At 46.1% G+C, this 15,941-nt stretch overlaps 1 protein-coding gene across 1 annotated transcript in view; it reads right to left on the bottom strand.

The window, feature by feature from the left end:
• SUDS3 (SDS3 homolog, SIN3A corepressor complex component) overlaps window positions 1-15,941 on the bottom strand; it is a 42,789-nt gene that overhangs the window by 15,887 nt on the left and 10,961 nt on the right. Inside the window, exons 5-7 of the mRNA XM_023204495.1 lie at window positions 12,192-12,211; window positions 10,803-10,959; window positions 645-740 (exon numbers count right to left, since the gene is read on the bottom strand). Coding sequence (XP_023060263.1) covers window positions 645-740; window positions 10,803-10,959; window positions 12,192-12,211 — 273 coding nt within the window. The remainder of the gene's footprint in view (window positions 1-644; window positions 741-10,802; window positions 10,960-12,191; window positions 12,212-15,941) is intronic.

Genomic DNA, 15,941 nt, shown 5'->3' with positions numbered 1-15,941 from the left:
AATCTTCCCTCAGCAACTTAAATCCTGTTGTGAAGGGGAAGCAACCTGAAGTTATGCCCTTTGCTGATGGCACACAAATGACTAAGCCATTTTGGGCAGAGAGCTATTTACCATCTCCTCGAAAGGAACAGAAACAACACTTCTCCATCTTTCCTGTTTCCATTACCATTTTTATGATGAAAGGGCTGCTTTATGTCTGACTGAAACCTCATTTGCTTTAATTTAAAAACAGTTTGCAATCCACTATATTACGGACATAGATAACAGAGGAGGTACATAGAGGTAGATATTACTGCCTTCATTTTACGGTTGGAAGGTGGAAAATTACAGGTGAAAAAATTAAGGCACATCAGGTTTTCAGATGCCCCTGAATCTGGATGTTAGCATTAAAACCAGGCTGAACTTTGCACGCAAAGCACCTTTCCAAATCACAACTCTCTATACATCTCTCCCACCAAAAGCAGTAGCAAATGAGGACTCCCACAAAATGAGCAACCCCTAACCCCTGGACAAACATTTTCCACGTTTTCCAATTAAATATTACTATTTCTGTAGGACAACGGCCATGTATACCCTAGCAAATGGATAAACATAGGATTCCACAGTCTTAAGAAAGGCGGTCACAGCTTGATGTAAATGGATATCTGGAGCAGGTTTCCTCCTCTTGTCTGGGATGGGGACGGGATCATTCGGTCGCCTCCGCAACTTTCTGGTCATGATAGGTTTCACCTCCATAGAATCTGTGACAAGAATGGAATGGTTAAATCTATCCAACTCCCACTTGAAGTCAGTAAGAATTTCTATAGTATAAGAATATCTGCCCCCCAGCCACCCAGTCAGAACTGTTTTACTGGGGATGTTTGTTCTACACATGGTTGTAGCCAGACACCCCATTAGATTTTAGGAAGTGTTTATGCTTGGAAGATTCAGACCACCTGCCCTAAGTGCACACCCCTCTCAGAAATGCAGCCCTGCTGTCAAGCGTAAATTACAGCCACTGTGGGCATCTCTCCAGCACCCTCATATCCTAGGGGATATTCCTCCTCTCCCTCAAATTAAGAAGCCCAGAGGCGCAGGCTCCCGGGATAGGAAGGAACCTGAAGGTCATCTCAGCTAATCTCTGCAGTTCCCACGGAGGGTGGGTGTGCCGAAGTCCACGGGTATAAAAGGCTCTTTTAGAGGCCACTGGCCTCAGTGCCAATGTTTTTATATGAAGTTTTCATTTATAGACTCAGACTTTTTTTCTTTTATAACCTTTTTTTAACTATTGACTATCAAGAAGACACAATGAGGGCTCACAATAAAAGCCTCTTTCCCTTCTGCACTCCTCTCTGTGGTCTCACACTGCTGCTGACTCCCCATGTGTTCGAATCGCTCCTCCCAAGCCATGGTGCACAAGGAGGTGAACCTGCCTCCTCGGGGTCCTTTTTCACTTGTCTGCTCCCTGAATACTGGTGATCTTTGGGGTCCAGTCAGTTCCTTTCAGACTGTATCCCAACCAATCTGCAATCACCAGTTCCAGCTCCACACATCCCTCTGCATGGCAATAGATACCTGATACCACATATTCTCCAGGCCCCGCACGAACTCAGTTCTCCTCATTTCCCCTCCCAAGGTTGCCTCTTTTCCTGTGTCTCAGGGGCATGCAACCTAACCCTTCTTCCATGTAAGAACAAATCTGTCATCTGTGACTTGTCTTCCTTCACCCAGGCATGAGGTTCACCAGCTATGTTGGTTCTGCCTCCACTTCATGCCTTCATCCTTCCACTGATTACCTCCATGGCCTTCAGTGTTCTTTCCCATGTCCTGTCCATCCTCCCCTCCCTCAAAGTGATCTTTGAGACACAAATCAGATCGTTTTGCATATCACTCTTGTTACTAAACATTTCTTTTTTGATTTTTTTTTTTGAGACAGGGCCTCACTCTGTCACCCAGGCTGGAGTGCAGTGGCACGATGTTCATTCACTGCAACCTTCGCCTCCCAGGTTCAAACGAGTCCCATGCCTCAGCCTCCCAAGTAGCTGGGACTACAGGCCTGCGCCACCACACCCAACTAATTTTTTGTATTTTTAGTAGAGATGGGGTTTCACCATGTTGATCAGGCTGGTCTCAAACTCCTGACCTCAAGTGATCTGCCCTCCTCAGCCTCCCAAAGTGCTGGGATTACAGGCGTGAGTCACCACACCCAGCCATCTTCTTACTAAATATTTCAGTGGCTCACCACTCTCCACAGGATAAAGCCAGGCCTCATTTCTGGTCTTCCTCCCTTCTTCTTCATTCACGCTTACACTGTGTGCAAGCCTTTAGCTATCCTGTTACCCAAAGACACCAGACTTTATGCCTTCAAGTCTTTGCATGGCTGTCCTCTGCCTACCCTCCTCTTTTTTGCCCAGCAAACTCCTACATAATACCCCTTGAGAGTCACTTCAATACTCTCCCTTCTGTGACAGCTTTCAAAGGCAGAGACTCATTCCATCCTCCAAGTAACCAGAGCATCTATACAAACCTCAAGTAGACCAAGTGCCACTGTGTACAGGTCATTACCTACCCCCTTTGGATGTCTGAATTTCACCCCAACACCTAGCAAGAGTCTGGCCCAGTAGGGGTGCATAATGTTTTGCGCAGAATGGGTAGAAGAGGTCAAGCCTGATCATGGGATGAGGTCAATTTGTGATTATGCACACAATAAGCAGAGCAGGCAGGGCAGCTTCAGCGAATTCTACCAAGCAGTGTGCAGGATCTTAGAGCATGCCATACATGTGCCACAAAAAATTAAAAAAAAAAAAAAAAAAAAAAAGGCTTCTGCATGTTGCTCTTCAGAGAAATGGGCTGGGCAGTATTAATTTTGTTTTTCTATGAATGGAATAGAGGTAAAATAAGAACCAAAGACCTAATTAATGAATATTTATAAGTGTACTTGGAAGTATAAACACACACACACACACACACACACACACACACACACACACACGGCACCAGAAATAAGTGGGGAAGGCTTCTCCCTAAACAAATCTCCTACCCTATGCTGAGGTGCCGCCCTTCTCCAGTTAGTTACTGGCCAGTGACACAGCACCATGGTTAAGACCTGGAGTGTCACATAAATGTGCGTCTGAATCCCTGCAACAGCTGTGTGGCCTAACACAGGTTTGTAAGTGCTGTATGTCTCAAGTGCCCTCGTCTAGAGAACAGAAGTATCATAATGCCTCCCCCACAGTGCGCTGTGAGGTTTACATGTGATGATACACGTGAAGTCTTAGCACGGTGCTTGGCATAACGGGAGTTCTATCAATGCTAGTTTTTATTATTATATTTTCAGGCAGGAAAAAACTATACAAAGATCCTTTTTAAAATTCAAGGCACAAAGAGCTGAAAAGAAGTTACATAGTCGAAAGCAGCTGACGTCAACTGTGAGGCTGTACAACACTGACACCTAATTTGGAAAATAAAGTGTAAAGGGAGCTCACCCAACCCAAGAAAGCACCAAAGAAAAAGCACATAGCCCGAGAACATTATGGAATGTTCTGTCTGCCAAAGAGAATGGCTGAGTGTGCTCTGCTCTGCAGGCTGCCAAGACTGGGGAGCGGGGAGGGTGGACAATGCATGATGGATGTAAGCCAAGTAAAGGCCAATCACGGCCACTGAACTCTGAAAATCATAACTGTATCACTTACAAACCAAAAAATATAATCAAATTCTTACAAAATGGTTAAAAATAATAATAATAAAATCTATTTTATCAGCCTGGTCACAGCAACAATCTGATTAATTTTATCCAAAAGACTACTTTGCAGAAGGAAGAGACTCTGGAGAAGCCCCTAAAACCTACCAGCATGTCTCCGGCTCCATTTCCATCTGGGAAAGAGGAGACAGAAGGCAGCAGTCCTGGCCAACGGGCCAGGTGGAAGATATGATTTGAGGACATGATTGACATGTGTCACAGCCCCAACAGACATGGTAAGATTATCCACTGAAGTCACCTTGCTCTAAAGCCAGGTTTGGCTAGTTGGCTTCTAAAGTGGGTTTTTCATAGAAGGATGGAGCCTGACAACCTGGGTCTGAGTGTGCCTGGAAGTTCTATTTCTCACTGTAAACAACGAGCTGGCATCCTGAGTTCTACCATCAGTCTCCCAGGAGTTTGGCCTCTAAGAGTCCCAAGACGCTCAATCTGGCTACACTGACAAAAATCAAACTTCCAGAACTGAAGTTCAGACCCTGGAGTGTGACAACCCCAGAGAAGACACCTGAGCAGGGATGCAGTCAGTCTTCCTCTCCGACATCATGCACCAACCACAAAAAAACTCAAACTGGCTGAAATTAGAACCCCTCTCTGATCCAGAGGTCTCCTCATAGGTTTGCTTCAGTGGAGATGCTATTTATGTAATTAAACATCAAGCATTTAAAGCAGACTTGCGAGAGTGTATGTGAGAGAAAACACCAAATAAGCAACAAGACTAGGCGTACAACTCCTCTCCAAACCACCATGCAATATGACCTTTAATAGTGCAAATCCTCCTGTTCTACTCACTAGGAAACCTGACAGATACAGGCACACCCCCACCCCGCCCCACCCCTCACCACAGGTAGCACTGGTTCTGACATCTAAAAACTGGGAGCTCAGGTTGAAGCAATGCTAGGTGGTAGAGTCATTACAGCACAGTCCCTCCGGAGAGATATTCCTGATAAATTACCTGCAATGTACATACAACTACCAGTTTACTGGCTGGCCTTTTGTTCTGCACTTCTCTAGGCCTATTTATTCATTTCCAGCAGCATACCTGCCTACAGTGTACAACAGCAGTAAAAGCTTCAATTCAACATACTTTAACTATTAAAACAAGCTCCTATTTATCTATTGGAAAAAATATTAATTGCAGCAATTCAAAGGGGCATCCTTAAAAAATGGGATATAGCCAGGCGTGGTGGCTCACGCCTGTAATCTCAGCACTTTGGGAGGCCAAGGCGGGTGGATCATGAGGTCAGGAGATCGAGACCATCCTGGCTAACAACGTAAAACCCTGTCTCTACTAAAAATACAAAAATTAGTCAGGCATGGTGGCGGGCGCCTGTAGTCTCAGCTACTTGGGAGGCTGAGGCAGGAGAATGGCGTGAACCCGAGAGGCAGAGCTCGCAGTGAGCCGAGATTGTGCCACTGCACTCCAGTCTCGGCGACAAAGCGAGACTCCGTCTCAAAAAAAAAAAAAAAAAAAGAATATAAGGCTGGGTGCAATGGCTGACGCCTGTAATCCCAACACTTTGGGGAGCCAAGGACGGTGGATCGCTTGAGCCCAGCAGTACAAGACCAGCCTGGGCAACAGAGCAAAACCCCATCTCTACAGAAAAATACAAAAAACTAGCCGGGCTAGGTGGCAGGTGCCTGTAGTCCCAGCTACTTGGGAGGCTGAGGTGGATCACTTGAGCACAGAAGGCAGAGGTTGCAGTGAGACAAGACTGTGCCACTGCACTCCAACCTGGGTGACAGAGCAAGACCCTATCTCAAAAAATTAAATGTACTTTAAATTTAAAAAGGAAATTTTCTTTAAAAAGAAATGGGATATAAGTGGCAGAAAGAAAATCCACTGCAGATTAAACATTGTAGCAGATTGGCAATTACCTCCAAACCAGGGCAGGGACCCACAGGCTAGACTAGCGGCCCAGAGCAATCCTAGCACACATCATGCCCTTCTCTAGCAGGATGGAGGGCGCCATCAACATTGATGCAAATTAATGCTGCAGTGGTAACAGAAGAATGTCTAAGGTTTGTGGGGGAGGGGAATATGAATGAATGTTAGGGCTGGGCACGGTGGTTCACGTCTGTAATTCCAGCACTTTGGGAGGCCATGGCGGGCGGATCACCTGAGGTCAGGAGTTCAAGACCAGCCTGGCCAACATGGTGAAACCCCATCTCTACTAAAAGTATAAAAATTAGTCGGGCGTGGTGGCACACACCTGTAGTCCCAGCTACTCAGGAGGCTAAGGCAGAAGAATCACTTGAACCCGGGAGGTGGAGGTTGCGGTGAGCCGAGACCACGCCACTGCACTTCAGCCTGGGCGACAAAGCTAGACTCCATCTCAAAAAACAAAAAAAAAATCCACAAGAATCATTGTTAGGTCTTTGGAGGCCAAATCAGAGTAGGAATAAAGGACCAATCTCCTTAAAGCCAAAGTTGCCCATTATGAAGGGAAGGCAATAAACAGCGAGCCAGTCGAGCCTTCCTCTCTGCACCCTCAAGCACATTAAAAGACCTGATTCCACAATGCTAGCACCAGGAAAGAACATCTTGAGGACAGGCCCGCTCCGCCCAAAATCCAGGTCACCTCTTCTATTCTCCCTCTCCAGATATTTGTGTGGGGCCTCTTCCCCTTGTCTTGACACCCAAGTCACTACTCATTAGCATCTACTGCATACACGTGAACTTTACTGCTCCTATAGTAGTACAACCACATATATCTTAGGGTTTTAAAATGAGTAAAAAAGCCAGATGTGGTAGCTCACGCCTGTAAACCCAGTACTTTGGGAGACCAAGTCGGGCAGACTGCTCGAGCCCAGGAATTCAAGACCAGCCTAGGCAACATGGGAAAACCCTGTCTCTACAAAAAATACAAAAATGAAAGGCCGGGAGCGGCGGCTCACGCCTGTAATCCCAATACTTTGGGAGGCTGAGGCTGGCAGATCATGAGGTCAGGAGATCAAGACCATCCTGGTTAACACGGTGAAACTCTGTCTCTAATAAAAAAAAAAATACAAAAAATTAGCCGGGCGTGGTGGCGGGTGCCTGTAGTCCCAGCTACTCGGGAGGCTGAGGCAGGAGAATGGCACGAACCCAGGAAGCAGAGCTTGCAGTGAGCCGAGATCGTGCCGCTGCACTCCAGCCTGGGTGACAGAGCAAGACTCCGTCTCAAAAATAATACACAAAAATGAGCCAGGTAAGGTGGCACATGCCTGTAATCCCAGCTATTCAGGAGGCTGAGGCAGGAGAATCACCTGAGCTCAGGAAGTCAAACTGCAGTGAGCCATGATGGCACCACTGCACTCCACCCTTGGCAACTGGAGTGAGACCCTGTCTTTAAATATATCAATGAGTCAAAAATGAGCCTGTCAAATTGTTAACTTTATTTAGGGGCCCTCCATCTCAACACCACATAAGCTTGGGGGAAGTCAAGGAAGCTATGTCAGCTTTCTACCAGAAAACAGCTTCCAAGACACAGACTTTACCCATTAGCCTAATTTTGTGAGTCTCAGCGCCACCACATGTATCTATGGTATCTGCAGAGTCAGTAGTAGTGGTGGTGAAGAGAATATGCTTGGAGCCAGACACACACTGGCTTAACCACTATCTGTCTCACTGAGGGACTGTGAGCAAATGGCTCCACTTCTCCGAGCCACCTCTGCCATCTATAAAATCAGAAGCAATACCCCCAAGGTCAAAGGGAGCTGCAGGAACTCAGTGAGGTTACAACTTCCCAATCCCTGAGTGTTCACTCTGTGAACCAGCTACTTTCTGAAGCAACTTACAGGCATTATCTCATCTCACGTCAGAGCTACCCTCTGCAGAAGGTTCTATCATCCCCTGGCCAAATGAGAAAATCCTACCTCAGAATTGAATCTGTGACAGTGCCAGGATTCAGCCCTGGTCTATCAGCCTGCAAAGTTAGCCCTAATATCTTTACGTAATGCTTCGCTCAGTGTAAGTGCTTGGGAAACGGACTTCTATTCTGACATTGTTATGACTTGTGGTACCACCTATGAACCCACCATCTTCTAAAGGAAACTCACAGTCTTTACTAGGGTCACAGGTGGCTTTCACTGTGGAAGCCTAAGGATTGGAAGACGCCCCTGGTGAGCAGGAACTTACAAAAGAAAAGGAAGTAGCAGGTAGTGAGCTACAGGAAGAAAGGAGAGAAGAGTAGGAGAAAGAAAAACACATTAAAAATGGTAAAGCTCCCCACATTTTAAAGCTCATAAAGTTCTCACTGAATATTTGGATTACTTGTAGTCTTGGCCTCTGCTTCAGAGAAATCTCACCCTCAGGCAAGTGTATCTATAACCTCACTACTGGTGTGCTCTGGCCTGCAGAAGCAGTGACCCCCGGGGAAGGTGGTCAGAAATATAGGATCTCGGCTGTGCGCGGTGGCTCATACCTATAATCCCAGCACTTTGGGGGGCTGAGGCGGGTGGATCACCTGAGGTCAGGAGTTCGAGACCAGCCTGGCCAACATGGTGAAACCCTGTCTCTAACAATACAAAAATTAGCTAGGCATGGTGGTGGATGCCTGTAATCCCAGCTACCTGGGAGGCTGAGGCAGGAGAATCACTTGAATACAGGAGCTGAGACTGCACCACTGCACTCCAGCCTGGGCGACAGTGAGACTTCGTCCCAAAAAAAAAAAAATTAAATTAAAAAAAAAAAGAAAGAAATGCAGGATCTCAGCCTCCACTCCAAAGCCCCTGAAACAGAATCCGCATTTTATTAAGACCCCATTGACCTAACACATTGAAGCTGCGCTGCACTGACTATAATTCATCCTAGCTTCTCTATGTACAATCACTCATTTCTGCCTGAACAACCAAGTTTCCCTAAGTTTTCCACAAGAGATTTGGGCGGTAAACAGTACCTCTTGCCAATTCCTACGGAGGTTTGTAAACGCTTTAAGTCAGGGTGGGAATGAGCAGGTCGCCAAATACACCCGTTTCCGGTGGGTTATTTGGACCAAGCTTCTCATCAGCCTCTCATCCTACTTTGCTTTTCAAGAGATGTTCATGTCGAACCAAAAACGGAGACTTTAAAAAGTATCTTTTCAGGGCAGAGCTGGGCAACAATGATATTGGGCATCAATCCACAAAGGTGAACTAAGTCACTCAATTAGAGGAATGAAATCAAGCCTTTAATCCAACACCATAGCAGCACCATCTGTGGAAATGCTAATTACCCTTCTAGCTCCAGCGCCTTGTCTTCCAACACTCCATCATTACCTTGGCAGTGCTTTCCATACCAAGGGTACCAAATGGCTTGAGGAAGGACATCCGTACCTTTAATGCCCATGGCTAGCTTTAAACACTTCTGTAATCAATTTTATTGCGTTACAAATGATTTCCCTGCATTTATTTGTCTTTTCTACCTTGGCAGGCTCAGCCTCAAGTCACTGAGGATGCCTCCTGTCCCAGTTAAGATTCTGGCTGTAAAACTGCCTGACCAAACAATATCAATTGCTTGTCAATAATTAGGATGCCAAATCACAGGTAAGGTAATGATACCCTTCCCCACAGATGGAAAGGGAGCAGCTATAAACGGATAATATTTCCCACTAGCCTAATGAAGGCTCCCAAACATCTGGTGGCTCTAGCAGACAGCGATGAGGCATCGATGCCAGTCACAGCCACTATCAAAGGAAATGGTGTGCAGGTCCAAAAGCCGGTAGGCAGACTGGTACCAGACAAGGTACCACGGTACTACTGGTCTAATTAAATAAGCACTTCCACAAGAATAAGACTATATTGCCTGAAGCTGTGTTTTGGCATCCATTCTCACAAAAAAAAAAAAAAAAAAAAAAAAACCATTTCTGAGCTGCTTTCAGAGGCCTTCAAGGAGCTCACTTCTTTTGCCAAGTCTTTCTACGAGGAAGCTAACAGAGGAGAGATTTTTCAAAAGTCAGACCCCACCTCAGGCACAACCACATTCTCTTAAGTGTACCATGAGGACTGGAGCCAGAAGTCTGTGTCAGTCAGAAGGCCAAGCTGGTTCACAACACCAGGAATATACAGAGGGGAACAAAGATCTTAACTGGCTACTTTTGATTTCAAAGTCAGCCCTGAGAATGTCCACAAAAACACTGCATGCATTTCCTATGGAACCCTGCTACAATCAGACACGCCAGAGCCCCGGCACTTTCTGAATTGTAAGAGTTAAATTTGGGGATGTACAGAAAGGCATGCCACCTCCATATCCAAGTGACACACTCACCACTGACTTGCCTTGCAGGATTTGCCAAGTTCCAAAATAGCGAGTTCACGCCAATTCCCTATATCCTTCTAGGAATCATCAGTCTACATATGGCAACAGAAGAGTCGGCCCATATTGTTTCTCCCTGAAACCTGCCTACAACCTGCTGAGTTCCCATATGTGGATTACTAAATCCTAGAAGGTTAGAAAGGGATTGGCTCTGAGTCTCATGTAACTTTCCTACCTTCATGGGAAAATAGTTGTTCAGCTATCCTGTTGGAATCATAGCAAGCCTTTCTGAAATGTTCACAGTAACACCTGGCAGGAGAGATCTAATAGCACAGAAGATAGAGCCAAAAGCTTTTGTTCTTACATCTAGGTCAAAGGAAGACAATACCTCTTCTGTAATTAAGGCAGACTGGAAAAAAACAAAGCAGAGGGATTCCCATCACCACGGGGGACTTGGGTAAGCAATGTGGGGACATAACCAAGATACAAATGGCAGCGGACCCAGGAATTAAGTAGAGCCTAAGCCAGAGCTTGCCATTACTATTAAAAGTCTAGCAACTATTGAACACCTGCTGTGCACAGGACACTGTACTAGGCACTCATATGTCTAACCACAATCCTGTGAGAGAGTATGATCAGCCCCATTACACAGAGGAGAAAATAGACTCAGAGAAGTTAAGCAGCTTGACCAAGGTCACACAGCCAACAGAAGGTGGAGGAGGAACTCTCATCTATAAGGTCAAAACCCACTCTCCACCTTGCTCTGCTCTTGAGATGTAAGACAAAAGTAACTGGAACAGCCCTTCACAGCCCCGCTCAGGACCCCCAGGATCCCACCCCATAGGGCTTTCCTACCTCCAGTCAGTTCCATTGTCAGCTTTTCGTTTTCAATCATTTTCTTCTTTTCTTCTAGCTCAGCAATCAGGTTCTCTTTCAGCTCAACCTTCTTGTCTTCAAATTCTTTCACTGCTGCCTTCTTTTCTTTAATGTAATTTCGTTCCACTTGTTCAGTCTGAGCAAAAGAGAAACACAGGCTGGGGAGTACACGGCCCTGGAAGCCATGGCTCCAACTCAAAGTCTAGCCCTGTCCTCAACAGCAAAGAAAACACCTTTGCTAGAAACATGACACACAGAGTTTCCCTCTCACACACACTTGCAGTAACGGCGTGTCTGAGAGCAAGCTCTCCAGTGAATGTGTACAATCGGACCCACGTGACTTTCGCTCATTTTTGAGTACACTTCACTTGCTACTCAGATATTTTTCTCTCTTCCACATCCTATATTTTATACTAAAACACATTTCTCAAAGGGAGTAAATAATCACTCATAAAGTTACAGCTTCAAAGGGAAATAGGAGATTCTACATTGTGTATATTCAAAACATAATCACAAGATATTGAGGCCAGATAGCATAAGTTACTATTATTTTTGATACAGCAAAAGAATGGAACATCATTTAGTAAGTGTCTGAACCCCAAAGTACACAAATATTGATATTATACTAAGACAAAAGTTGTATATGCCTCTGCTTTTCAAATCTCACCGTTGTAGTGAGTGACATCGGGGCCTGTGGTGGGCTAGGGATGTGTGTACCTCACTTGAGTATACCTTCAGGCTCGATCACGTGATCCTTCCAGCTGAGTGACTATGGGCATCAAACTGATTTAAGGAAAGTGGGTTCCAATAATGTGGCTCCGAAAAACCACGACTTTCTCCAAAAGTAACCCCCACACACATGCTAGCCACCCTGGGAGCAGTACATCATTAAAGATACAGGCCCTCATCTCTGGATCACAGCACAGAGTCTGACACAGAATCAGCACTCAGGTGTCCATAGAATGAAAGGAAAAATTAGAAATCTGTCTTTTTTCACCGGCCCAGAGAGTTGCAGCTGTAAAACAGAACGGCTGAGCCGATTCAGAGATTGAACGGTTTCAAGGACCAATATCAAACTATTAGGCCGTTATAACTCAGAGACTTGCAAAGAGCTCTAATGCGGGATAAAAGTCAATAAGCAGTGAGGGGTAAGTATTCCTTATTCCCCTGTGATAAGCAGAGGCTGCTCAACAACAAATGACCAGACAGGATGTCTGAGCTGAGACCAAATGTCCTTTAGTCAAACAGAACAGTGGTGAAGGCTTCCAAACTATCTACTTGGTGATAGAAGGAAAAGCCACCAGATCAGGACTGCAAGATTCCAGTCTCAGAAAGGACCTGCAAACCCAAAAGATCTGTGGTACTTACTTCCAGCTGGAGGAAGAGTTCTGCAAGAGATAAAAAGTATAATTAGATTTGCTAGGCTGTGCCACCTTTCTAGACAGTGATGTTAGCATTCATTTAGAAGCAGTAATTGCTTTCTGAAAGCATGTTACACAGAGCAAAAGTTTTCATCAGCGAAATGTTGATATACACGAAGGAAAAGGACGCATGAAGTACTCAAGTCTAGTTAAAATGTGGCCTTGCCAGCCTGCCAACATGGCGAAACCCTTCTCTACTAAAAATACAAAAATTAGCCAGGCATGGTGGCAGGCGCCTGTAATCCCAACTACTCGAGAGGCTGAGGCAGGCAGGAGACTCACTTGAATCTGAGTGGCAGAGGTTGCAGTGAGCCAAGATTGTGCCACTGTACTACAGCCTGGGTGACAGGGCGAAACCTGGTCAAAAAAAAAAAATGTGGCCCTGAACATACCAGCTGTGGCAGTTCCACCTGAGGGTAAAAAACGTGCAGCAGGAACGAAACTCCCCTGGCAAAATAAACTTATCCCTTCTTTCACTCAGTCCACCCGCCAACAGTCCCCACAGTAGCAGGATGGGTCAAGAAGAAATAATGCAATTACTCCAGAAACAGAGTGGATATGATGCTTTAAAGCAGTGGTCACCCCCAATGTTTTTGGCACCAGGGACCAGTTGGGTGGAAGACAATTCTTCGGCGGACTGGGACAGGGCAGGGGGCAGGCATCGGGTGAAGGGAGGCAGCCCAGTGTTCTGCAGCCTGGGGGATGGAGAGCCCTGGGTTTTTGGTGGGGTTGGTTTTTTTGAGAGAGTCTCACTCTGTCACCCAGGCTGGAGTGCAGTGGCATGACCTTGACTCACAGCAACCTCCACCTCCTGGGTTCAAGCAATTCTACTGCTTCAGCCTCCCAAGTAGCTGGGATTAAAGGCACGAACCACCACGCCTGGCTAATTTTTGTATTTTTAGTAGAGACAGGGTTTCACCATGTTGGCCAGGCTGGTGTTGAACTCCTGACCTCAGGTGATCCACCGGCCTCAGCTCCCAGAGTGCTGGGATTACAGGCGTGAGCCACTACATCCGGCCAAGACCCCCTTTTTAAAGCACCATATGAAGGGTATGTGTGGTAAGGAAGGACCTTCACAGATAATCCACAGGACAGAGGCTCCAGGCACACCTGGGGCTTCACTGTCAGGTCGCCAAGTTCTGCTCACACTGATGTCTGCCCCCGCAATGCCCTCTGATCTCCTATTCACATTCCTAAGTTCCTGACTGAATGCGGCCCCCTCCTAAGGCCTTTCCTGCTGACTCTTCACACATCATGCCCTTCAGATGCCTTAAAGCACCCATCTAACAGCACCCAACAACTTAGTAACACCTACCATGTGCCGGATGATTAGTAACCATTACCTAGCAGCTCCCCTCACCACCAGATTTACAATAGAGTACAAATCTGTCTACAAACCCGCAACAACTTGAAGCAAAACCACTTCATGGCTTCTACTCTTTCCTGGGTGACACGGGGCTGTGCATACAGTCCACAAAGATTCTCCAGGGGGTGCTATTCTCAGTCTACTATGGGCCCCTTTGTAAACCTGGCAAATGCTATGAATCCCTTCCCCAGAAAAAAGCACATATACAAACTCCACAGAATGCTGACAGTTCCAGGAACCGCAGATTAAAAGCCCACATGTTGATTAATAGTTGTTGACAGAGAAAATTAATGAGGAAAGGGACAAGCCACTCATTATTTGTTTAGCCCCCAAAATACTACCCACTTTGGCACTGGGAATCGCTGGGCATAGGAACCCAGGCACACCCAACCCAACGTGATCATTCCTGTAACAACTTCAGACCCGTACCATGCACAAGTGGGCCAGACAGCTGGAGTCCTGTGCCATTCCGAGAAATCATGCCTCGCACCAACAAGTTAAAATGACAATTAGCACTTAGAGGTGGTAGTTGTATTAGTTACAGCAGCCAGACACCACTAAAGCAGGTGGATCATCTCTGCAAAGAATGTGCTTTTTAAAGCTCAAGTCGTGACTGATTGAGGAGCTCTTCTGCATTTTTACCTAGGAGAGAGAAATGTGAAAGAACACACGAGGGCCGGGCACACTGGCTCATGCCTGTAATCCTAACACTTTGGGAGGCCAAGGCGAGCTGGGCGGATCACCTGAGGTCAGGAATTCGAGACCAGCCTGGCCAACACGGTGAAACCCTATCTCTACTAAAATTACAAAATTAGCCAGGTGTGGTGGCAGGCGCCTGTAATTCCAGCAACTCAGGAGGCTGAGGCACGAGAATCCCTTGAACCCGGGAGGCGGAGGTTGCAGTGAGCTGAGACAGCACCACCACACTCCAGCCTGGGCGACAGAGTAAGACTCTATCTCAAAAAAAAAAAAGAAAGAAAGAAAGAACACGCGAGGACATGATTGACAGTCTGAGCAGAATGAAGAAAAACAACTCAATACTCACTCTGCTGTTCTAACTTCAGAAATATGACTCACATCCATTTTCTTTCCTTATTTCCATCTTATGCCAATTCCATGAGGTATTAATATTCCCCTCTATAGATGGGGAAATTGAGGTTTCAAGAGCAAATATTCTGCTTAAAGGATCACATCTAAAGTGAGGAGGCAGGATCTGAACCTAAAACCACCTCTTTCCACAAATGCCACCTTCTTTATCTGCTAAAGGGGAAGTCTAGGAAGAGCAACCGGCTGCGGATTTTCAAGACATCTCAAGGAGGAGCTTCAGGAACTCAGAGTAGAATGGGGGTAACAGCAGGGAGAGGCAGGAGGTGGAAAGGCAGAGAGCTAATAGCTGGGGCTCTACTTTCTCAGCGCCCACACACACTTCAGCCCTTTTCTATCTGTTGGTATGCACTGGGCAGCTTCTCACTGAGGAGAGATAGTCAAGGGTTGGAGAGTCACTGGCCCAGAATGAAAGATGACGGCAGAATGAGGAATGGCACCCCACCCTCATTCTAAAACCCATCATTACTCTACCATCGCAGGAACAAGGACTCTGCTGGCACCCAAACTGCTGGGCGATCATGAGCGTTAAAAACTCAACACATACACGAGATTTCCTGTAATCTCAGGAATTGATGTTTACACACTTTAAACAGTTGTCACATCTTACTTTCTGCATGGTTCTTTAACTCGGTCTTCCTTAACTTTACACATGTGGTATCTTTTGTCAATGAAACACCAAGTTTCCTCAAGTCAAAGCAATGCGTTACATGACTTTACACTGCTCACAGTGCTTAGATGTAGCAGGTGCTTAATTCATTTTTGTTGAATGAATACATTTACTGTATACAACTAATCAAAAGTGTGCCTTTTCTCTAAATTCTTATAGAAACAATACTTGGGGAAAATAACAAGAGGACCCTCCCAATCCTAGCACAGAATACCAAAAGAAACAAACTTAAAATGGGACAAAAACCACCTACAAGGCCAGGCGCGGTGGCTCAAGCCTGTAATCCCAGCACTTTGGGAGGCCGAGATGGGCGGATCACGAGGTCAGGAGATCGAGACCATCCTGGCTAACACGGTGAAACCCCGTCTCTACTAAAAAATACAAAAAACTAGCCGGGCGACGTGGCGAGCGCCTGTAGTCCCAGCTACTTGGGAGGCTGAGGCAGGCGAATGGCGTAAACCCGGGAGGCGGAGCTTGCAGTGAGCTGAGATCTGGCCATTGCACTCCAGCCTGGGCAGCAGAGCGAGACTCCGTCTCAAAAAAAAAAAAAAAAAAAC

The sequence above is a fragment of the Piliocolobus tephrosceles genome, chromosome 10 (genome assembly GCF_002776525.5).
Source record: "Piliocolobus tephrosceles isolate RC106 chromosome 10, ASM277652v3, whole genome shotgun sequence".
Taxonomy (NCBI): Eukaryota; Metazoa; Chordata; class Mammalia; order Primates; family Cercopithecidae; genus Piliocolobus; species Piliocolobus tephrosceles.
Note: the sequence above shows the minus strand (reverse complement) of the source record. Positions and strands in the feature narration are given on the sequence as shown.